General features: G+C 32.1%; 1 protein-coding gene across 1 annotated transcript; it reads right to left on the reverse strand.

The window, feature by feature from the left end:
• Positions 1-1,986: 1,986 nt before the first annotated feature.
• Positions 1,987-24,756, reverse strand: LOC144956147 (coiled-coil domain-containing protein 39-like). The gene is made up of 23 exons (XM_078886530.1): positions 24,474-24,756; positions 23,397-23,516; positions 21,951-22,097; positions 21,255-21,413; positions 20,416-20,508; positions 19,839-19,967; positions 19,353-19,544; positions 18,650-18,753; positions 16,803-17,040; positions 15,968-16,057; positions 14,628-14,792; positions 14,068-14,205; positions 13,348-13,464; positions 11,588-11,727; positions 11,158-11,260; positions 10,707-10,839; positions 9,791-9,897; positions 8,489-8,560; positions 7,351-7,419; positions 6,838-6,900; positions 5,287-5,403; positions 4,602-4,740; positions 1,987-3,770 (listed from the first exon to the last, which is right to left on the reverse strand). The coding sequence occupies exons 1-23, from the start codon at positions 24,573-24,575 to the stop codon at positions 3,709-3,711; spliced, it is 2,799 nt and encodes a 932-aa protein (XP_078742656.1). The 5' UTR covers positions 24,576-24,756; the 3' UTR covers positions 1,987-3,708.
• Positions 24,757-25,156: the final 400 nt, after the last annotated feature.

The following is a 25,156-nucleotide window of genomic DNA, read 5'->3' on the forward strand; positions in this document are numbered from 1 at the left end:
TAAAAACAAACAAACCTATTTAACCAGTCCCCTTTGTCTTCCTCTTTCTAATGTCCTTTTAATCGTATTCTATAATTTTTTGACTATCTAATTTCCTTCTTCTTTTACTGGCACTAAAACAACCTAACCAGCGTCGTAACAACCCAAAAAAAATGAAAACAATTTCTGTCTTTGTCTTGAAAACAAGGAGGGAAATAGTCAAATGTATAGTTATAGTTTTGGGAGATGATATTTTTTTCCCTGTCCTGTAAATTATCTCTCTGTTATGTACTGTTTTATTTTTTGTTTTGAATATATAAAGATTTGTAAGCATTTGAGTATTCCTCTTATTGGGATCCTGTGCTTCGTGTCTGGATGGGACTTTTAGTCGGTCTCAAACTGATTACACTGATAGAGTGCTCTTGGAATCTAAGTTTGTTCCCCGTGTAAACTATTCCCCGTTGTCTTAATTTTTCTCCTGTTCTTTTAATTGAAAATCTAGAATCTTTTATCTATCCTATTTTCTTCATTTTTACTGGTGGTCATATGATCTAAATGTAAAAAAAAAAAAAAAAGAAACGTACAGCTCTTCACAACCAAAGAAAATAAAAGCCACATGACAGCTCTGTGGTCTTGTGGTATGACACATGCTTTCGTCTGTAGTGTTTCAGTCATCCTGTTTTTTTGATGATAAGGGGGAAACCTGAAACGTCCATTTTATCTGTTTTCGTATATTAAATTGAGCTTACATTCAATTTAACATTATTATTTATTTCACACTATGGAAACCGGGATAAACTGCAGCTCCATGGCCCTGAGGGACTACTTTGCTTTTGCAGCCCCTTCTGCAATTTACGCAATATCCTGCTATTCCACTACTTTTTGCGAAATTATCATTCACTTTTCATTTCAGCGAATCTTTCTATAAATGATTGGTGGAGACATCTGGACATTGTGACTATCTGGGTGGGGTTCCTGGCCTCCCATAGTGGGCAGGGAGGCACTTACTCTGTCTTCTATTTCTATCCCCCTCCCCTATATCTTTTCCACCATGCTTTCTGTCTTTGTCTTAGAATGAGATTACTTGGTTTTGTCTAGGTAGGATACCCTAGCTGCGAGGGGAAACAGTCCAATGTAAACATTTGAGTGTGTTCCTCTTACTCTTAGTGGGGACCTGAGCTTGTGACAGGATGACACATCTAGGCAATCATAAGTACACTGATAGTGTGCTCTTGGATTCTACATCTGTTCCCTATTTGAACCAATTCCCCTTTGTCTTTCCTTTTATTTTGGGTGCATTAGTTGTTATTGTAATTCTAGAACTTTTACTATCCCATTTCGCGGGTGGTTGGATGGGAGCATCACCCTTGAATCATATACCTATGATGTTCGCATGGGTGTACGATCCGATAGTGATGTCGTTTCTTCTTCTCTTTACTAGCCTATCCTGCTTCTTTGGTTTGTGATTATATTTTTGACAGGGGATATTTTTTTTTCTGTAAATCTTCTGCCTGTTTGTTCTTGGTTATTTATAATTTAGCTTATGATATCTTTAGGTTATGATTTTGATTTACATTTGTACTATTTTTGTTAGATTGCTTGTTTTTTTGTTTCAGCGGTCTCTCATATAACCTCATTTGTGTTGGAAGAGACCTAAAGCAACAAACAAACAAACAAAAAACTATCCCATTTCCTCCTTTTTAACGGCGCTGATATGACCTAAATGTGTTGCAAGCATCGTAAAATCTCAAAAACAAAACAAACATTGTGACTATCAATGATAGTTAATCATCTCACCTCTATTGCTTAAAAATGAGGGGGTTAATGCCCGTAAAATGGGGCTTAAAGGCAAACGTTCATAATTTTCCTCCTCTTTCACTTTTTGTTACCATCAACACGTTATAGTGTAAAGCGCTTTGAGCATGTTTAGTGGATATTGCGCTATTTTAAAGCTCAAGTTATAATGCAAAGATTTTTTTAAAAAGATAACCATCCAACAAATGTGAGTGATATCATCTTAAGTACAAATTTATTATTGGTAAAATCATCAATTGGAATGGTTTATCACATAATATAATAATAATGCTTTGAAATAAATATACAGTCAGGATGGAATGTAGTGGAAAACACATTATGTGAATAGTCACTGTTTGAAATTGAAACTGATCCTAGTAGTACAAGTACTATGTGAGTACAGTAGATACTCAATAGATTTTAGTTAGCACGCTCTCTGGAGAAGCAACAAAAGGTGTGCTAAAAAGGCGAGCATATCGAAATCTGATGCACATGGGAGGTAAATAATAAAATACATTCGGTCACCCAGCTCTAGTGTGTTGTATTTGTATTGGAGAGCGTGCTAGAATCTAGAGAGTACTGTTTTACACGTGATTAAACATCACCTTGTGAAATGAGTGAGACATGTGTTGTAGCTAAGATAACTGTAAAATTAGGAGAGATGATTGAATAAAGAAGATAAGTTGCCTGTTTAAATAGTAATAGCTGAATAGGTTTGGTTGATATGATAACGTTCCAAGTCAACCATTTAAGACAAAAGCTAATTATGCAAGTCCATTGAAGTTGCTCTTTTTGAAAAGACAATTTTAAAAATTGATTATTTAACATTGACGGGTTGTTGTTTTTCCATTTTCTAGCCAATTGACGATAATTTGTTTATGCTCCCTAAGTACTAAATAAACCATTTTTATAAAAGTGGATTGCGCAACTCCACTATACAAATTGCTCTTTTTTAAAAGAAAATGTTCAAAATTGATTAAATTTGATGCGGCTTTTTTCTCCATTTTTCAGCCAATTTAAGACACTTTGTTTATGCCTCCTGGAAACGTACTACACAAGTAATCATTTGTCAAAATTTGTCTCCTCTCCCGTGCATTGTTCAACATTCAGACATTAAAGATCACAGCCTTGAAATTATTATAAATTTGCTTTGCTAACAACATATCAAAATCTGACATAAAAATCATACACACATACTCCAGAAAAAAAAAAAGCAAAATAAATAAATAATTAAAGTAAAAAATAAAAATAATATAATAAGTAAATCATACTTAATAAAATTCTTACTTATATCCATCTGACTGCTTTCGATGCATTATCTTCATAACATAAAACAGAAGTGTCTCGAATCATACAAATAAAATTTCTCATCTTTATATTTTTCTTCTTCTCAGTCTTAGGTCTAGGGTATTCCGACCCACAGGTATAATTTCTGTCAATTAAGTCTTTAAGATTCAAAGGTCAATTCCAATCTGTCTTTATTATTGTCATGATAATCTATAAGCCTCTTTTTATTTTTGAGTCATTACTTTCTCTCCATTTTTTAAATCTTTCTTTCTAAGCATCTGCCTAAGTATGAAAGCTGCAAGGATAATCAGACCCCAAGTATCATTTCTGTCTTTTAAGGTTCAAAGGTCAATTCTCATATGTCTTCATTATTGTCAGGATAAGCTTTAAGCTCATTTCTTTTCTTTTTTGTTTTCCGAGTTATCATTTTCTATTATTTTTGTTTTCTTCTTTCTTAATATCTAAGTATGTAGTAAGTCTCATTCAAGTTTAATTAGCTTTGCGAACCATGAAAGAATGAATTTCAAATAATTTAGAAAATATTTGCTTAGTCCTTGTCTTCATATGTGCTTGCCGTCGACTTGCAAAATTTAATATTTTCCTTTTTTTTTCTAGATACATCATTGTCATAGAAGTTCATTCTAGAATTTATCGTCGAGAAGACGCATTGCTTCTTCCACTTGAAATTGAGCTTCGTGCTGATCCAGGAGCTGAAAAAAAAAACCCATAAAATATTTATGATTTTCTATATTATATTTCATAAGAACAATTTGTATAACTTAATAAGCTACTTGCTCATTGAAAAAGCGTATACGCCTACATATCTTTTCGAGGAATAATGCAAGCTTCTCTTCTCTCTAAAAACGGGTCATTACCAACATCAAAAGCAACTTTTGGCAATCTGATTATCTTAAAATTCTTGTGCCACCGCCTGAAAAAGCAGCATGTGTGTTCCTTTATTATTTAATAAACATTGTCCAAAAGGATAAAAAATATTCCAAAAGTTCACAGGTCATGAGAATAATAAAAATGATGTTATATAAAAATGCAATTAAAAACTAAGAGTGACTGGGTGAGAGTTGAGAGAATGAAGAAATAAAGAAAATATAAGTAGTAAATGTAATTCACGAATTGAATATTTTCAACAACAACAAAAAAACAATTTGTATGTTTATCATCAAAATATGTTTATTTCTGTTTTAAATATGTCTTTTGAGTTCTCCAAGGGAGGCCATAAAATGAGTTTGTGTCTTATTATTCCTCTTTTTACTATGTATTAGTATCATTATCATCAGTATTATTATTGTTATTATTATTATTATTATTAATTATTATTATTATTATACATCATCATCTTATCATAATAATAATAATAATAATAATAATAATAATAATAAAAATTATTATTATTATTAATATTATTATTATTATTTTTATTATCATCATCATCATTATTATTATTATTATTATTATTATTATTATTATTATTATTATTATTATTATTATTATTATCATCATTATCACAACTTATCAAAACCTACCATCAAATCCAGCCCCAATGTTGACAGGCATAGGGCTCATCTTGGCACTTGATGCTACACTTCCCCTGGCACTACTACGGGCACTGCTGTGGCCACTCCCACCTCCAAGATCACTGATTCCAGTTGTTGGAATATTAGACTGATAGGAAGAGGATAAAGGATAACCATTTTATCGCACTTTGTCTCATTGAATTTCACAGCATTAATCATTTATGCCCTTTGCTAAATGAAAAATATAACCCTGAAAACTCTTCTTGTAAAGACCATATTTTATGAAAATATTTCGTACAAAGGTTCCCCTTATCAAAATAATGGTATCACCCTGAAATCATAGAAAATTATACATATCCATCAAATTGCCCCTTAACTGTTGCCTTTAAACTACCAATACCAAGGTCAGCTGGAAGATTTAAAAAATACGATTCTCCAGTTTTAACCGGAAAAATGCCATCTCTGATTAATCTATGTGAACTGTGTGAAATTTTAAAAGAAACTTTGAGCTTTTATATAGGACAATGTCCACTAAATGTCAAAACGCTTTACAAGGAGCACAGAAGAAGAAAAAATAAAGATTTTAAAACATAGAAACAAGTACATGTGAACTGACGGACCTAAAAGTGTTGCAAAAAGCAACATAGAATAGAATAGAACTCTTTAAAAAACAAAACAAGAAACAACCAATCACCTGAGACAAATACATAGACATGACGTCAGACATGTCAGGGTAGTGCATACTGGCCTCGCTTAGCATCTTCAGCGTGTTCTTGTTGAATTCTCTCATCTGGCGAACCTCAAAGTCTTTCTGTTAAAAAGAAGGAGAAAATGTGTTCGTAAAATAGCCACTGAAAAATGCATTTAAAAACAGAATAAAAAATCTTAATTTTTTGATGGTTCCATTTTAGGAAACAAACATAGATACTCTTTCTGGGTGGGGATCCTGACTTCCCATAGCGGGCAGGGAGGTACATACTGTGTCTTCTATCCCCTTATATCTGTTTTCCAACATGCTTTCTGTCTTTGTCTTGGAATGAGATTACTTGGATTTTTCCTGGCCCTGGTCGGAGTCCTGGCTGGGAGGGAAACAGTCGAATGCATAAATATTGTTTTGGGAGATGATATTTTTTTCTTTGTAAATCTTCTCTCTGTTATGCACTGTATTATGCTTTCTTTATATTATATATGATTTGTAAAACATTCGCGTGTGTTCCTCTTAGCAGGGACCTGTGCTTGTGTCTGGATGAGACTTTAAGTGATCTCAAACTAAGTACTTTGATAGAGTGCTTTTGGAATCTACACCTGTTTCTTATTTGAACCAATTCCCCTTTGTCTTCCCTTTTCTTTGGGTGCTTTATTGTAATTCTAGAACTTTTTACTATCCCATTTTCTTCCTTTTTACTGGCGCTGACATGATCTTAATGTGTTGCAAGCGCCGTAAAACTATAAAAAACAAAAACAAACAACAACATAGATACTCTTTTTTGAGATGTAATTTTTCCCAATTAAAAATAATGTTGCTGGTTGTGTCTTAAGCTGTGAGCCGATTATTTTCAATGACGACACACCAAAATTTTTAAAGGTGTAGGCTACTTTCACATGTCAGTCACGGTAAAGGCTAAATAATTTTGCTATGAAATATCCTATTTCTTAATCTTAAAAAAATAAATAAATTGAGTCTCGTATCCGACAGATGTTGGGCATTGCCTTGATAGTGGGGTGGTGTCTTGGATTAATGAAACACTGAAGTACAGTCCTTTAACCAGCTCATTTGGTAATAACTGGCAGTATTTTTAAAAGCGTAAAGGTAGCAGGCCTGTCCTGGAATACAGCCACTGCAAAAGCAGCCGATCGCAAAAAATGGAGATGTCTGGTGGATGGCCTATGTGCCTCAAGGCCCGAAGAGGATTAAGTAAGTAAGTAATCTGCCCTTAATGGGAATCAATTACAAAAACAAATTTTCTTTTTAGATTATGCTCTTCCGCGTTAGATCCTATCTATTCCATGAAGGAATAAAGATAATCTATCAAACAAGATGTCTGATATCAACAAGAATCACCCATGTTGTTCAAAGTGAGCAAATTGGTGGGTTAATAATCTTGCCCAAGGAAAAAAAATGAAAGTGTCAGAAGTGGGGCTCGAACTTGGGACCTTTCAGATCAAAGTGCAACGCCATAACCACTTAGCCACTTTCCCTCCAAGTTGAAGTTACTTTTTCCGTTAATAAATAAAAGTGGCGTACCTCTTCTGGTAGTTCTTCCTTGATCTTTCTTGCAGACCTCAGGTCACGAGAATATCGTACGTTCTGGGGGGGGTTGAATGATCAAATATAATAATAATACAGTTTTACAGAAAGAGAGAGAGAGTATCTGAAGACCACAAAGGAAAAAAAGGGCACATGTCACAAAATCGAATTCTATGAGTTGTCCCCCTTAGCTTATCGTTCATTTTTAAAAGGTTATTATGGAAAATGTGAATTTAGTGAAGAAATGCACCAATATATGATAACGAGAGGAGAAAAAAAATCCCCAACAAACTATTATGTGTTTTTCAATGAATCCTTTATCATTTTCTCTTCTTTGAAATCCTGATCATCATAATCTCGTTTTTCAAAATAGGTGGGGTTTTTTTTTTTGTTTCTTTTTTTTTAAATCCAGCATTACTGATCAGCTATAACTTTTATATAAAATGGGCTGTTTCAACACCCTCATTCAAAGACATTTAAAATAAATTATTGACTTTAATCGGACATTACCTGTTTCTGTACCCTCTCAAGCTTGCCTCTCTGGTCATCAATTTCTTTGTTAAGTTGCAAAAGTTTATTCTGTGGGTTGAAAATTTAAGTATTATTGAAATGAAAAAAGAAACCGCATAAAATCAAACAATAAAAACCAAAACATAAGGACTTATTGGAAAGAAAAAAACAGCAATTTTTTCCACCATCCAAAACTCCATTGAAAAAGGTCCTATGAATTCGTTGTTATTGTGTTATGAAAAAAAAAAAGATGTATGCTGTTTTAAAATATTTCATCAAAAGAGATTGGGTTTTGATCTCTGTATATATTTGGGTAAAATGAGTACTGGTCCAGGTGCACGTATTAGCAGTTCTGATAGCCGGATGTAATTATGGGGTCTTATTTAACATTGTCGTAATAGACAACATTTTGCTTTGGTTTGAGAGTATTTCCATTACAACAATGAGCCCCATAACATTTTGGATTATCCGACCTGCAAATTGGTGCACGTCTGTACCAAGTACTCGGGTCATTAGATCATAAAATTTTAGTACTATCAAATAATGAAGTGGATGAAGTAAATGATCAGAATAAAGAAATTTTATGTTTTTTGAAGTATAAGGAAACAAATGTGCTTTCCTCAATATGACAGAATATATTTAAATAAAAAATTGGGGGGGGAAATTAAGCTCAAAATTCAAAATAATCCATAATAATAAATTCAAAAATTAGGTTTATCTCAGCCGACATAATAACATAAAATAAATTTAAAAAAAAAAATTCCCTTTATTCATCCCATAGGGGAAATTTGTCCCTAGGGTCTATTCCAATGGAAGACTGGAATAACCCAGGCGTCAACCGCAGTGCAGCACCGCAAATTGAGCTGGGGCGAGGTGACTTGCTCAAGGCCACACAGCGCAGTGGCGGGTGATCGAACTCAGTACTTTTCAAGTACGAAGAAAAGACCAGAACCGCTAAGCCAAGCTGCCCCTATTATGAGACCAATGGTCACCAAAAGTAGTAGTAATGAAAGGCATGACTTCTCCTGTCAACAAGTTTTCAATTTTTCTTCTCTTTTTACTCAACTATTGAACATGTTTATAGCATAATTAGCATAACTTAAAGACAAGAGAAAAAAAGAATGAATGTGTATTTTACCTTCTTTTCCTCGATCATCCCCACATAGGCATCTTCATCTCTCGACAGATTATCAAGAGTGGAACTCATTGTCTAAGAAAAAGTAAATAAACATAATAACCAATCGGTTAACATTAATCAACGAATGAGGTACTGCATTTTAATAAAAATATTCCATAATATTAGTATAAGTAGTCCGTCAGAGCCAATGGGCCCATAAAGCCAGAATTTATCCTGGTTACTGTAGCGTGATTCAGACAATTTCTATGGCTTGCAATCCTTGGAAATGACATTAGTTTATCGCAAATTACTTTCCACCAGATCTAACAGACCCAACTGCCCAATCACAGGTGTCCGAAAAAATCTTGACTTCACTCAGAATCATACTCAGTTCCTCTGCTTGTGAAGCGAGTGCTCTACCAACTGAGCTATTAGGACCTTTTTGGTGAATAAGTAGAAGAGAGAAAAAAAGAAGATGAAGCTGATAAATGAGAGCCTGGATAGTGATAGTGTTGTCTCTGTAAAAACAAACAAACAACAAAACAATTGTATTTGGGCGGCTAAGTATTCTAATGGTATGACATTTAATTTGGGATTGGACTGGAAAGTCCAGGTCTGGGGGGTGCACAGCTGAGTCTTTGTCAAAGGCTCTTTACTCACATTCTCTTGCCGTATTCAAGTGTAAAAAGAGTATCTGGCCATTAACAGTAAAATTGTATTATTGCCTTGCACTCGCATGCGTCATGTCTCCTCCTACATGTTAAGTGTTGCTGTTGGCTGGCGACCTTTGTTAAGAGATTTGAAACTGTTTACTGGATACTGCGCTGTATAAGTATAAGTGCCTCCATGGCATCATTTGTCTTCCTAAATACTAAACGTTGATGTTGAATTAAGATCCATTGTATAGTGCTTTATGTAGATTAAATGGATCTTACACTAAATAAAATCTCAAATGTTTTCCTTTTTTTTTGGAATGAGTTAACTCTTTCAGCACCATTGACCACACTGCGATCAGAGCAGAATCTGTTGAACTGGCCAATGGCCGTACAGTGCGGGAGGCAAAAACAATAATGTAATCCAATCCTACTTTCTACATAATTAATATAAATTGAACCAGTGGTATCTATCATTTCTTTGATCAGAACATTCAATTGGCCCTAGGGGGATATTTTAATTGAGATTTTGCACCGAATATGAATGTCGCTTTGTCTTAGCTTGTCATTCTCATGCTGCCCCAATCATGTGTCAGCCATTTTGAGACGGAAATGCGAATATAGCTTCAGCATTGAAAGAGTTTAGTCAGTCTACAACTGCATTACATACATGGAGATCATCTTGAAGTTCCCTGATCTGCCTCCTCTTGTACTTGAATTTGTCCATCACTGCTCTCATTTGCTCATCCAGTTGTCTCTTTTCATCCATTTCATCACCTATTACAAGTAAAAATTAGATATGAAAAAGAGTGTATGAAACAGTGCCGGACAAAACAAGAAAAAAAATACAAGAAGATTGTATTCAAATTCAGATCTTTATTTTACAACAGTGCCTGCTCCCTAATTTGTCACGATGAAATTTTCAATAATATAATTAGAATAATTCTTTTTATCCATAAGTAATCATTCAAGTTTTCTTTTTTTTTAAATACAACCCATGAAATTTCAAAAAGGTTAAAAAAGAAGAAAAATTAATACTCTGGTTAAAAAGTAAATTATTAAATATACTTTTTTGTTTTACCTAATTATTCATTTTTTTAAAAAAGAAAAGGAAAAAAAATAACTTTTCATATCTCGAGATTGACGTGATCCATTTTACAGTTTGATTTTTTTTTTTAAATCTAATTTACTGACTTAGCTTTTTCGGCTCCATCCATTTCCCATGGAGTTACCATGATGGACAAATAAATAACAAAATGAAATTGAACGTAAGCTTCAATTTAATAAATGAAAACCTGGACGTTTCGGGTTTCCCCTTTATCAACAAAACAGGATGAAAGAAACACTAGAGACAAATGAGATAAAATGTGATAATGGCCTTGTGTTGCAATGAAGTCAGCATAACAAATGAACATCATCAGGTTAAAAATCAGACAAAGAATGCATTTATTACTGTGATAGGGTTTTTTTTTTTTGTAACCAGGAATACCAAAAGGCATAAATAAAACAATCTGACAAATCCAAACTCTGCAAAATTCAAGCAACTGGTATCTTCCTATGGTGTCGTGTTAAGACAAAGAACTCACTTGAATCAGTTATTTTATTAAAACTTTTCCTGTACTGTTCGTTTCTCCCATTCATCAATTTCAGCGTATTCTCCAAGGCACGGATTTCTTTTTCAGCTTTGCGAATTTTGGCATCCAGGTCATCTCCTTCTCTCTAAAATAAATAAATAAACAAACAACCAAATCAAGCATATACATCAAATAAGAATGATATTATTTTAAAGCACACTTAATGGATATTTTGGACAATTTTGAAAATGAGTCCCATTGCACAAAAGTCATATATATTCATAAAAAAGCTATCCTTATTTAAATATGTCCAAAAATCATTTTTCAATCCAAAGAATGATTTGATCACCCTGATCCTGAAAGAAACATCTTTTTATCAAACTAATACCATCAACCTTTTAATAACCCAGAATGTCTGTCCAGAGACTATTACAAACTAAAATAAATAGCCAAAGTAGCAAACCTGAAGTTCCTCTTTTTCTTGGGCAGCTTTGATGACGTAGTATGCCTGCGATTTCTCCTCCTCTCCTTCTGGCGGGGCCATGGACACCATTAGGATTTCGTATCTGTAAGTGTTTAGAAATTTCAAATTACGAGTTTTTAGCAATTTCAGTCTTTCTTCCCAATTCAAAAGGGACAATGAACAAGTGCACAACAAATAAATGTATGTTAAGAGTTGCTTTTATAAAGTGCTTTGAGAACGTTTAGTGGATATTGCACTATATAAAAGCTCAAGTTAATTTATGGCAAATAAATAAGCTTTCATTTTGATATAATGAAAGAGGACATGTTTTAAACAACCAAAAAAAAAACGTCATTCCATTTGTCTACAACAAATAAAAAAAAAAGATTCCTTTCTTTGGTTATAATTAGGGAGGCATTGGGGTACTTACCTCTTCTTCAACTTGTCGATCTTTGAAATCCTCTCGTGTAACTCAGAGCTAATCTGTTGTCTTTCTTCATCTGTTGCCTTTACTTGGGCTGTCAGCATTTCTTTGTGGATTTTGATTTCCTGGTGTCTTTCTTTCATCGCCTGCAGAATGGGATAGCAAAACAATCTTGGAATTCAGCAATGGCATTTAAATATCATATCATTCTAAAGCACTTCTCGTGAATTGCTATTTCTGGATAATAATAATAATAATAAAATAATAATAATAATAATAATAATAATAATAATAATAATAATAATAATAATAATAACAATAACAATAACATATTATAATAATAATAATAATAATAATAATAATAATAATAATAATAATAATAATATATAATAATATAATAATATAATAATAATAATAATAATAATAATAATAATAATAATAATAATAATAATAATAATAATAATAATAATATAATAAATAATAATAATAATAATAATAATAATAATAATAATAATAATAATAATAATAATAATAAAATAATAATAATAATAATAATAATAATAATAATAATAATAATAATAATAATAATAATAATGATAATAATCATAATAATGCTAAACACTTCTAATTCTCGCTGAATAGAGGGCTTTGGGCGCACATTACACAGCAAATGTAAAATGAAATAAAATACACATCACAAATGTTTACACTCCAAAACTAAAATCAAATACTATTCTAAAAAGATGTGTTTTCAAATTTTTCTTGAATACATCCAGAGTTGGTGAGGATTTAACACCATTGGGCAGACTGGTCCTAAAGAGATCCTAGTATCATTATTCACTTTATCTTTATTACAACAAAATTTATCAAACAACTCTTGTTACTTCTATCCAATATTAGATATGATAAAGTAATAATCAAATCATATGCTAATAATTGACAAATGACAAAACATGTTGTACAAAGCAATGTGTACAATAAAACGCCGTTTTTTCTTTGCTGTTTTGTTTTTTTTCATGATGACTCAAATAATACTAATCTTGATAGGTAACAAATTAGGGAGCAGGCACTGGTGTATGATAATAATCTGAAAAGGTGTGTATGAAACAGTACCAGACAAAGCATAGAGAAAAATACAAGAAAAGACCATCACAAAAAGCAAGTCTGCCTCGACTGATTCTTCGGGATGGTCTTTTTCTCTTCTATTTTTTTTCTACTTTGTCTGGCACTGTTTCATACACACCTTTTCAGATTTTTATTCTTGAGGTAGCGTGGAGGTGAGTAAATCACAAGTAACGTTTTTATTCCCTTTGTCATATCTCCTTGAGGCCAATTTCTTCATCAAGCATTAAAATAGGAGTCTAATATCGTTTGATACAGCAGCAACAACAACAACAACAACAACAAACAAAAAAACCTAAACAAAATAGGTGAACAATATAAATTTTGTTTTTTTAAAGGGGAAAAAGTGGTCATTACGTTTTGAAGGGGAAAAAATGGTCACTACATTTTAAAAATTAAGTATCAATGGGAATTCCTCTTTAAATATGAAAATATTAAGTTGTTGATTAAGAATATTATCTTATTTAAAGAGGAATTCCTATTGATACTCTTTTTAAAAAAATGACATTAGCGCTAATTATCAAAGATTTATCTTTAATTCTCTCTCGTTTAAATATACTTTACAATCTGTGACTCATGATCATCAAGAAAGCAAGAATATGACATATTTAAATATGTAAAACACAAAAAGGAACCAGTCTTACCGTGTCCAATTGTAACTTGCGTTTCTCCAGACTGAGAACATCATCAGCCCTGGAGTTGAGCAGGTCTCGAAGTTTCTTAATTTCAAGCTTGAGGAGATTCTCTTCCACCATGTATGACTATGGGCAAAGAAACATTATATTAGAAATCATGGATGTGTATGTATATCATCCTAAACTGTAATGAGGGTAAAATAATTAACTTTGAATATTATAATCAAATGGAGAAGAATTAAAGAAGCTGATATACAGAGAAGTGGTAAGACCTGGAATGAGATAAAAAAGTTAGCTCGGGTTAGAGAAGGATGGAAACTGTTTGTCTGTGGCCTATACCCTGACCCAGGGTGAAAAAGGCAATGATGATGATGATGATGATGATGATTATAATCAAAGCAGAATTGAAATACATTAAATATAAATGCCCATATAATAACTAATTATTTCCAACAAAAGAGAGCAATATTTATTTTTCCTTTTTAAATATATTTCTGACTCATTGATCGCCATTGTTATTATATCAGATTTATCCATTAAAAAAAACTAGCCTCAAATTCATACTCTGCATCTTGCATGTCCTTCTGAAAATCAGCTTCTCTCATGAGAATGAATAAGTCAGTAAGTGAGCAACATTTAAAAAATAGATATTTTTTTAAACTTTAAAAAGAATAATATATTATCTAATTCTTGATAATTAAATCATCTATTGCCAAATTATTGATCTACCTGTTTGTTTTTGATCAGTTTTTTTAGCTCTGCCTCGGAGTTGTCATTATAAAGATTCAACTCGTCAATCTTGATTGTCAAGTCTTCTTTCTCATCTTTGCTGTTGTCTAATTCTCTGTTCACGTGACGTAAATCTTCCTGGAATTGAGTAGATGGGTGGAAGGAGTGGGGTGGGGAAAGTGCATTGTGGTTAAATAAATTTAATCAATCAAGAAATTCATCAAAAGGCACAAAATATGTGACAGTATTGGGAAAGAATAGAAGAGGAGAGAAATAAAAGGATAACTTCACTATCCCTTATAAAACAAATCCAATGGGCTAAACAATCAATGTATTGAATTAATAAATTAACAAACGAATGAATGAATATGTGAATGAAGAGATTGAATTGAATGATGGAATGAATAAATGAATGACTGGATGCTTAAATCTTAATAAAGAACTGAATGAATGTGAAACAAATATATCCACACACCAAAAAAACATTTTTTTTAAAAGCAAGAAAATTTTAAAAATGCAAATGCCATTCATAGTCGATCAGGTAACAAAATGTAACCTACCTGTACACGTTTCAACTGCACGGTCAATAAAGTGTGTGTTTCATTCTTCTTGTCCAAATCGTCTTGCAGCTCTCTCACTTTCGCCTCCAATATTTCCTTCTCAGCTGTATTGGATTCTCCCTGCATCCTGACGCATCGACGTTCTAATTGTTGAAGAGTAAAGTCCTGCCAGGAAATAAATAAATAAATATATAAATAAATAAATAAATAAATATAGAGGCAATTACACACAAGAGTCTACTTAAATAAAATTAACATTGATTTAACCTTTTTCATTTAGATCTGACAGAAAGTACTTTGTAATAAACAAGCTCATATCCAAAGGGTAGCAAGCAATTGCTATTGTCAATTTCACTCTCTAGAAACTGGAATAAACCCCCGCTTTATGGGCCTTATGGAAGTGAAGGACTACTTCAGACCTGCCTACTATTACGAAAAATTCGAAGAATTACGAAATTTTGGCTCCAATTTCAGAACTTCATGAGCATCTCTTGGTCATGTAAAACTATTGAAAATAAAGGTTGATGCCAGACTATATAATTTTAAGGATTTTGGGGTGTTGTTTAATCTTGTGACGGTAAATTGTTGATTTTTAAAGTTAACTATACAGACTACAATTTTTATCTCCTAAAAATTATGAATTCTTTTATTCTCTATTGTCTTCTGGCACTTTTCGACTCACTTCGTTTTCTGTTACTATCAGCATTAAGTGCCTGCTCCCCTAACTTTTTTTGGACGTAACATAAAAGTTAAAGTGAGTATCACACAATTAAATCCAATGATAAAAACTTTTTGGTAAACCGGATATAGCGGTGATTTAATCTTCAGTCAAAGCGGATTGAATTTTCAAAATCATTCTTTTCCTGCATTTTTCTCCCTGATTTTATAGCATGGCTTACCTATCTTATCATATGAAACGTTATATATAGGCACTGAGAGTAGTGTCAAAGTATCACTAATATGATAAATATAAAGCACTTATATTATTTGATTTCAATTAAGCCTTCTCTCTTTTAAAATAAAAATAGTAATACCATTTCCATGAAAAAAAACACTAGAATAAAATTTTTAAATCTGAAAACTTGAATCAAATGCATGCTCAATAAACATATTTTTAAACAATAAAAATTTATTTACTAGCATGAAAAATATTCTTTCTGCAATCTCTGTTTAAAATAAAAATTATTAAATTTCAACAATTGTAAACATCGAAAATAAATAAAGAAATAAAGTAATCGTAAAAAATAAAACGTGTTTAAAATAAAATCACCATGAAATGTGAAATTAAGTCTTACAAGTGAAGCAAGTAATTCAAATATGGCCTTACACTTACACCTTACCTGACTATAGAGAATCTCCTGTTGTTTCAGAGCATCCGTGTCCAGTTTGGTAATTTTACTGTTCAGATTTTTTATGGCGTTGTGGGAACCCTGTAGATGAAAACAGAAGAAAAGTCTTATCATCTCAATGATTAGAATGAAATAATAGTAGTAGTAGTAGTAGTAGTAGTAGTAGTAGTAGTAGTAGTAGTAGTAGTAGTAGTAGTAGTAGTAGTTAGTAGTAGTAGTAATGATAATAATAATAAAATAATAATAATAATAATAATAATAATAATAATAATTAATTATATTATTATTATTATTATTATTATTATTATTATTATTATTATTATATTATTATTATTTATTATTATAATAGCACTTATTTTAGCGCTTTACCCCATCTAAACAGGCACTAAGCACTTTACATTGACATGCAGGTATTAATCAAAGTACACAAATACATAAACAAACAAATCATTACTTGATTTATCCATAAAACACCTTCACTCGACACATACTTATCTGCAGGTCTGATAACCCTTATGGGCTCATTGTTTTAACGGATCTCTTAAAAAATGACGCAAAATATGTCAGACCTGCATATGTGTACACGTCACATTCACTGGATCGAGAAAAAAAATCTTTAACCTAAGAATTTTAAAAATCCTTAAAGAATGATATCAATTTACTTTTGTTTTATTTTCAATGTAAAAATTAATTTAACTGTATATAATGACAAGCATGTTTTAAAAAATACAACACAATTAGCACATCTTACAACAATTCAAAGTCATTTAATCATTCCAAGAAATCTAATTGAAAAAAAAACAACAACAAATAATTAAATACATACGTTTATATTTGCTTCTGTCATCTTTTCATCTGTTTTGGCTTCATTTTTCTCCTGCTCTTTCCTGTAGAGCATATCACCTAGCAATTTCATTTCACGCAACATGTCCTCTTGGTGCCTCTCCTCATCATTCAGAATTTGTTCCAGCCTCATGGTCTTGGCCTCAGCACTCATTGTTGATTCGATAGACACCTTCAACTTCTCAATCAAAGCTTCTCGTAGGTTTTTGGCATCCTGAAGTCTGAAAAAGAGAGAAAAAAATTGAAAACAAAAATCAATTAAATGATGTATTCAGCAAGAAAACTAATAATATTCTTCTACTAAAAAAAATATAAAAAATTGAGCTTTTATATAGCGCAATATCTACTACTACTACTGCTGCTGCAGCTGCTACTACCACTACTACTACTACTGCTGCTACTACCACTAATACTACTACTATTACTACTACTACTACTACTACTACTACTACTACTACTACTACTACTACTACTACTACTACTACTACTTACTACTACTACTACTACTACTACTACTACTATACTACTATCTACTACTACTACTACTACTACTACTACTACTACTACTACTACTATACTACTACTACTACTACTACTACTATCTACTACTACTTCTACTACTACTACTACACTACTACTACTATACTACTTCTACTACTACTACTACTATTACTACTACTACTACTACTTCTACTACTACTTCTACACTACTACTACTACACTACTACTACTACTACTACTACTACTACTACTACTACTACTACCACTACTACTACTATACGTCAAAGCCCATATTTAGAATGCCACGTAACCACTTAAATGAATGACTATTATTGACAGATTGCATTTTCTAAATTCATTTTGAATGCACATAAACCGTATTGAAAAGGCAATGCTTGTTAACTTACAGAAAATTCGCACATTTGTTAAATCACTTAAAACATTAAAAATTATGACTCAATTTATCTTGTACATATCAACAATTGAATATTTCTTTGTTAAATTTATATCAATTAATATGATTTACGTTTTTTTTTTGCATTTAAGTTCAAGAATCTATTTTTGCGTTGAGTGGTATGACATTTCAGAAAAATCCTGAAAAAGTGGAAAGTGAGGAGTTTAAATTAGATGTTAAAATTAGAATTTAAAGTGTATATTAGAAATGAAATGTCGTAATTAAAATGATATGCTTTCATTGGTAAGACATAATCTCTTATCATAAAAGAAAAGAAGAAAGAAAAACAAAATTTAACAAACCTCTCAGAATACAGAAAATCTGATCATTTTAAAATTAAATTCTATGTTTTTTTTCACATCTAGTTTACCCCACTACAGGACTGAGAGATAGGGGAAAGGGTGAGTGGAGAAGGCACGTATTTTATTCTGATTGACAAGCCTATGAATGGATGGCTTCACGGTATATTTAAATGTATATTGAGAATGTGCATTAAAATGATATGCTTTCATTGGTAAGACATAATCTCTTATCATAAAAGAAAAGAAGAAAGAAAAACAAAATTTTAAAAATTTCTCAGAATACAGAAAATCTGATCATTTTGAGATTAAATTCTATTTTTTTTTCACATCTAGTTTACCCCACTACAGGACTGAGAGATTGGGGGAAGGGCGAGTGGAGGAGGCACGTATTTTATTCTGATTGACAAGCCTATAAATGGATGGCTTCACAGTATATTTCTCAACGTCAAATTAACAAACTTTTTTTCTTTTTTAAAAAATTTATTCCAAATTAAACTAATGTGAAAATCTATCAAAGATCTTTTTTAAAAAATAGTTTTAATTCAACATTATGCATTCAAAGTGACTCCATACTTTTTTGACTTGTCCGCAATATTCTTCTTCAACTGAGTGACAGCAGCTCTGGTGGATTCTAGATCAACAGCTGTCCTGTCAACAGTGCGTTTCAATGTATTCAACTGGAATAAAAGTCACAGGAAAATATTTATTAATATTTTTCGTCATCATAGAGGAGCATGGCTAAAAAAAAAAAAAAAAAAAAGAGAATTGCATTATATAAATGAGTACATCTAATTGTCAAATATTGTATCATGGTACAAGCAATATTATTTTGCTGATTAAAAACCAAAAGTCCTCGTAACTTACTTGAAATTACAAGAAAAATGGGTCTCACCATTGCTTTATGCAAGAGCTTCACACTTTCGTCATGTTTAGGTTTAATCTTCTCCTTACCAATCATAGGAAAATCATCACAATCACAACCAATAATTTTCTCATTCTTTTGAACATCACAAAATTTAAAGTAAATGTTTTCTTGTGGCTATAAAAACTTGACACTGTGTTATAGAGCACATTTTGCTGAACAATATTATGTATATGTACGTTTTGCGTTTCTGTTAGAGTAAAAACAATCTACCTTGTGTTGGTGGGTGTAAAATTCTGAAAATAGCTGGCAAGGAGAGAGTTAATAAAGGGGTATTGTCTTACAGAAGATCAATAGCAAACAAACGAAACAAAATTCCCTTTACAAAAACACATATTTTCATTTTTAACTAACCTCATCTTCAAATTGAGTCTTCTGAAGCTCCTGCTCCTGTAAGTCTGTACGGATACGAGCACTGGTTCTCTCTGCAATAGAAATTTTCTTTTCCTGCTCAGCATTATTCTCCGTCTCGTTGTCCAAAAACTGTCTCTTTTCTTGGATGATCCCGTTGTGTCTACGAACTTCTTGTTTGGCTCTTGCTAATTTCTATTACAGAGAATGAAAACAAAGAATATGGAAACAGATATTTTAAAATGAAATTATTGATAAGGATATGATATATCATATCAATATTATTGTCATGATGTATAATATACTTGAGTAAAAATATCTTCATCCCACAATCTTCAGTAATCGTAAAGAGGAATTTCACCATCAATGCTAATATACGATTCTTTCATTCATCCACTATATTAAAAATCAAAATTAATAGAACGGCTAAAAGATCAAAAGACTACAAACAAAATCAAATGATTAGGAACAGACAGAAAATAATCTTACAGCTGCTAGAATATCCATTTCTCTATCTCTCCTTTGCATTTGTTCAATGGTCGATTCCCACTGGGACAGAAGTTGTTCTCTTTCTTCATGTGCCTTGCGGAAATCCTCAGCAATCTTGTCTAACTCAATCTAGTTTGAGAAATAATCAAATTATGAGATCAGTTTTATCATGTTGACATAAATATGTTTGGCTAATAGAAATATATTTTTCAAAAGAAAAACAATACTAAAAAGAATTAATAAATAAATAAACTCTGGGCAATTAGGTTAATTTATTCAAAATGAGTCTGTTGAACAAATATTACTTTACCTCACCTCAGTCTCCTGATCACGTCAATCGTAGAGGAGACATGAGAGCTTATCCTGCAGATATTTTGCCTAACATGAGAATATCAATGGTCAGCTAGAGTAAGGTTTAATTAATTAAGTAAGGTCTGTAATTATGGCGTTGAAAATTCTTTCGAAAAATAAGACTGTCAATCAAAAACAGCACTGGCTTGTGTATGAAACTTTCAATAACTTTATCTAAAAAGACAAAAATCATCAACTTCAAAATTTCTATCTATAATTCACATACCTGAGATGTCAATGTTGAGGTGACTTCGTTGTCCAATAGATGCTTTTTATCTAATGCCTCACTCATAAGTTTCTCCATGCGTAAACACAGTTCCTGAAATTGAAATGAAATATTTAAACTAAATATGGGAGATTGTAAGAGCGTGGAAAAAATGATGAGATACTTTAATTTAAACTACACTATGAACAGAATATAAAGCTACCATACAAAATTAAGTGACATAAGTTATAATGTTTGCCAAAAGGCAGTCTTTAAAGAAATGATTGACTCATAATCTAGGTACCAAGAATAAAATGCTATTTATCTATACCAAATTATAAAGTAAAATGACCAAACTGTAAAGTTAAAAAATAAAATGCCTAAATTCTATGTTGAAATGATATGAAAGGCCAAGATGAAAAAATGAGTGGGGAAAAAAAGCATTCAATCATTCACCACAGCAAATGCGAAAAAATTAAGTGGTGTAAGTTTGTTCGAACCCAAACCAGAGACGAGACTATCGACTTTTGACAAGTACCATCGTTGAAACCTCAAAATATCAAGTTTCTCCATGCCTCAACCACCAAAACTCAGACATAGCAATTGCAAAGGTTATTTTCACATAATATATGACATTCAATTAAAAATGCACATCACACAGGCAAAAATGTTTTTCTAAAATCCACATGGGACTGGACTGCTCTGCCAGATGAAATAGTATTAGAATCAACAAGAGAACAGCTTAAAACAATGATGACAACGTTCAACAAACTGTCATCAAAAGGAGGGTGTTGGATGTTGAAGAGAAGTAAAAGAAGATGAACCATAGATATAGTATTGATATAGACTAATATGTATACCTTGATTTTGCTCTCATCTTGCCGGGTATACTTCTGAATTGTCATGGAATCTTCATCCTTTCTGGCAGATTCCTCTAGCCACGCCTCCAAAGCCTGCTGGTCCCAATTCATTTGGGATTTCATCTCCTCTAGTTTTTGGGTTTGCTTGAAGATGGTATTCTGATGACAAGAAAAAAACTGTTTATGTTCAAGTAACAAAGCAATCAATGTTAAAATGTGAAAATTGCAAAAAGAGATCCAAAAAATTTGGCTGCTAGCCATGTACTAAAGGCAACCGAATAAATAAGACCCATGACAAACACTATACATATTTGCTTTATTAGCTTTGTGAAAAATACTCCCACCCCCCAAACAAAATGTTCAGGTTAGGGATCATCGCTGATATAAGTTCCATACATGCATCCTTTCAGCATTTTGAAAATCTTTTTGAACCATTTTTATTTGAAAGTAGCACCATGAGAATTTCTTTTAATGTTTGTTATAAAAAAGAAGAAGAAGAAGAAGAAGAAGAAGAAGAAGAAGAAGAAGAAGAAGAAGAAGAAGAAGAAGAAGAAGAAGAAGAAGAAGAAGAAGAAGAAGAAGAAGAAGAAGAAGAAGAAGAAGAAGAAGAAGAAGAAGAAGAAGAAGAAAAAGAAAAAAAAGAAGAAATTGAAGGAAAAGAAATACCCATTTCCCTCAAAGGGTTCAAATTTATACCTCAAATGTATTTCTCTTTTCTTTCAACTCATCCATCTCCCTCTTCAGCCTTCCAATCTCCTGCTTTAGTCTCCCCTCTTCACGCTGGGCAATTTTAAGGAGATGATCTTCAGTATCCGACTCCTTAGTACGGGCACCAACGAGACCCTGTAAAGAAATACATATATGTCTGTTGAATAGTTCTATAATTCACGACCATATTTCATAAATCTTTGTCATGAAATAAATGCATTACTTCATTATCATTAATAAAATCATAAAATCAAGAAACATGGAAACGAGCATTCTTCAATGACAAATGAAATGCTTTCAATTACAAACTGGAAAAAAATATTAAAAGCGGATTTGTTATCAACTAAAGGTTGACAATAATAATAATAATAATAATAATAATAATAATAATATATAATAATATAATAATAATATAATAATAATAATAATATAATAATAATAATAAATAATAATAATAATTATAATATAATAATAATAATAATAATAATAATAATAATAATAATAATAATAATAATAATAATTATAATAATAATTAATAATAATAATAATATAATAATAAATAATAATAAAATAAATAATATAATAATAATAATATAATAATAATATAATAATAAAATAATTATATGTAAATAATATATGTTGGGTTTGCCAAGGCCTCCGAGACCTTTATATAGTTCACTAGCATAAAGCTTACTCAACCGCACACAGACCCCCCCCCCCCCCCCCCCCCCCCCCCACACACACACGATTTATTTACTGAAGCAACAGTTAACTATATGAACACTATTTCCATTTACTTGTCTTAACAATAAACAAAGATGGTTTCATATGAATACTTTTTTTAATGATTTGAAGAAAGCTTTATTATTGTTCTATAGTCTTTAAAAAGCATAACATTCATATTCGTTAAAGCCTTAATATGTTATGTTTGTGTATTAAATTACATCAGGATTTTCACTTGTTCCTGGACACTTGCTACATAAACTCTGTCCAAATTCAAAATATATTCAGAGTTAACCAGACCATAGCAAACATACTGATGGGGCAGTTGAAGGTGTTCATTAATACTAATACGAACAAGGTGGAAATCTAATTGAGCTTTATATAGCGCAATATCCACTTAATGTGCTCACAGCGCTTTACAAGAGGTCCCTGGTCAACAGCAACATTTAACATGTAGGACGGGACATGCCACTTGTTAGGCAATATTACAATTTTTCAGACAAAGACAACGCTGTTAACGGCCAGGTACTCAATTTACACCTGAGTACGGTGAGAGAATGTGAGTAAAGAGCCTTTTCCAAGGACTCAACTATGCGCCGAGCGCGAGGCTCGAACCCAGGACCTTCCGATCTGAAAGCGAGTGTCATACCACAAGACCATATAGCCACACATTAACTTGAAATGAGAAACAAATTTTAGACTGAGAATTACCTGAGTGTGCTGAAGTTCTTGTCGTACATTTTTCAAGTGTTCGGCCATCGCACGAATTCTTTCATTTGTTTCCTCAACTTCATTGTTGTGGGAAACAATCTTGCTCTGTTTGAACTGGACCTGTAATCATACATAGAATCATAAAAGAAAATATTCAGCAGAAATTACAACAATGAAAGGAAAACACATCATGTTACAATCCATGTTCAAAATTTTCACATATGTATTACCAATTATTTATTTTAAAATCAGAATTGTAAGACTCAAATGAGTTTGCCTGAATTGCATAGATTCACTACATACATCCAAGTCTACTTTCCACAGCTCATGCTTACAATCGAGATCACACTTTTTATGAATGAAAGCGGATATTACATGGAAGAAGTCCACTCAGTATAAAAAGATTCAAAAGACTCAAAAGATTCAAACGAGTTTTGCTTTTCTTATATCCAACGCTGATTAATCAAATGTTTAAGTTTAATGTAGCTTTTGATTCATTAAATAATTTTTGGATTAATGTTTTATTAAACAGAAATATCGACTGGTTGCTCCGGCTGTCTTGTCCATGTGATGAAACCCTCTATCTTTCTTTTTGATTCTTTAATTGAAATTATTATGAATTTATTCTTGATATAGACGTCTAATATTGTAACAGCCTAGACGTCTATATCTTGTTTACATTTTGTGCTTGTCCTTTTGCGTTTCACCACAAAGAAATAATTTGCTGTTTTGTAAACAATCCATTTATCTATGCAAAGACATGTCAGTATTCAGTCACTATTTGATCATTAAAAATATTCAGCATTTATAACTGGCACAAATTAAGGTTACAATAAATAGACGATTTAAATTTGGCAGTCTACATCAGTCGATGACTCACCAACTCAACAGAGTTTACAGTAGAACCCAACTCAGAAAAACACATATTTGTTTCTATGAAGTTCACATCTTACCCAATTTCCGAGAAGAAAACTACTTCACATTTTGAATTAAATAATGCATTATTTTCGCAATGAATAAACAGAACTGAAAAGGTATTTTAAAATTATTAATATTTCTCTGCTTTCTATTTCTTACCTCATTTTCCAGATCCTTGTTTTCTGCATTTGCGACAGGCATAGATAACCCTTCGTCCCACTCGATTTCAGCCAAAACATTGTTGTTTACCCGATTCGCCATTTTGTCTTTTAGTTGTGATACAGGCTAGTCAAAAGTAAAGTCAAACTAAAAGATGTGCAGCTTTTCACACATCCACCCCAAAATCCTAGCAGCTTGAGCTGCCGCCATGGAATGTAAACGATTGTTTGATATCGCGTTGGATACAAGTGACCCGTATGTAAATATGGTGGCAAGGGAAATCACTCTTAACTCTCTTCTCGCTCTCTGAAACCCTTCCCTTCTCTCTCTCTCTCTCTCTCTCTCTCTCTCTCTCTCTCTCTCTCTCTCTCTCTCTCTCTCTCTCTCTCTCTCTCTCTCTCTCTCTCTCTGGTGTGGGTGGGTGTGTACGGGGGGTGCCAAAAAAGTATTTCGTAATTAAAATGAGCAGAAATTTGAATCCCCCCCCCCCCTCAATTATAATGAAAACTTTACCCGAGTCAGTCTCATGTTTTTTAAAATATAAATCAACCATCCCGACAATAGTGCAAGTCTATATTATACGATCGTAATTATGGACTTGATCAAGGCCTTCTATATAGCTACTATATAGAGGGCCTTGGCTTTATTTAACACAGTTGTTGATGAGAATATTTTGCGTCGGT

Source organism: Berghia stephanieae, chromosome 10 (genome assembly GCF_034508935.2).
Source record: "Berghia stephanieae isolate SIO BIC M18660-M18661 chromosome 10, UCSD_Bste_1.3, whole genome shotgun sequence".
NCBI lineage: Eukaryota > Metazoa > Mollusca > Gastropoda > Nudibranchia > Aeolidiidae > Berghia > Berghia stephanieae.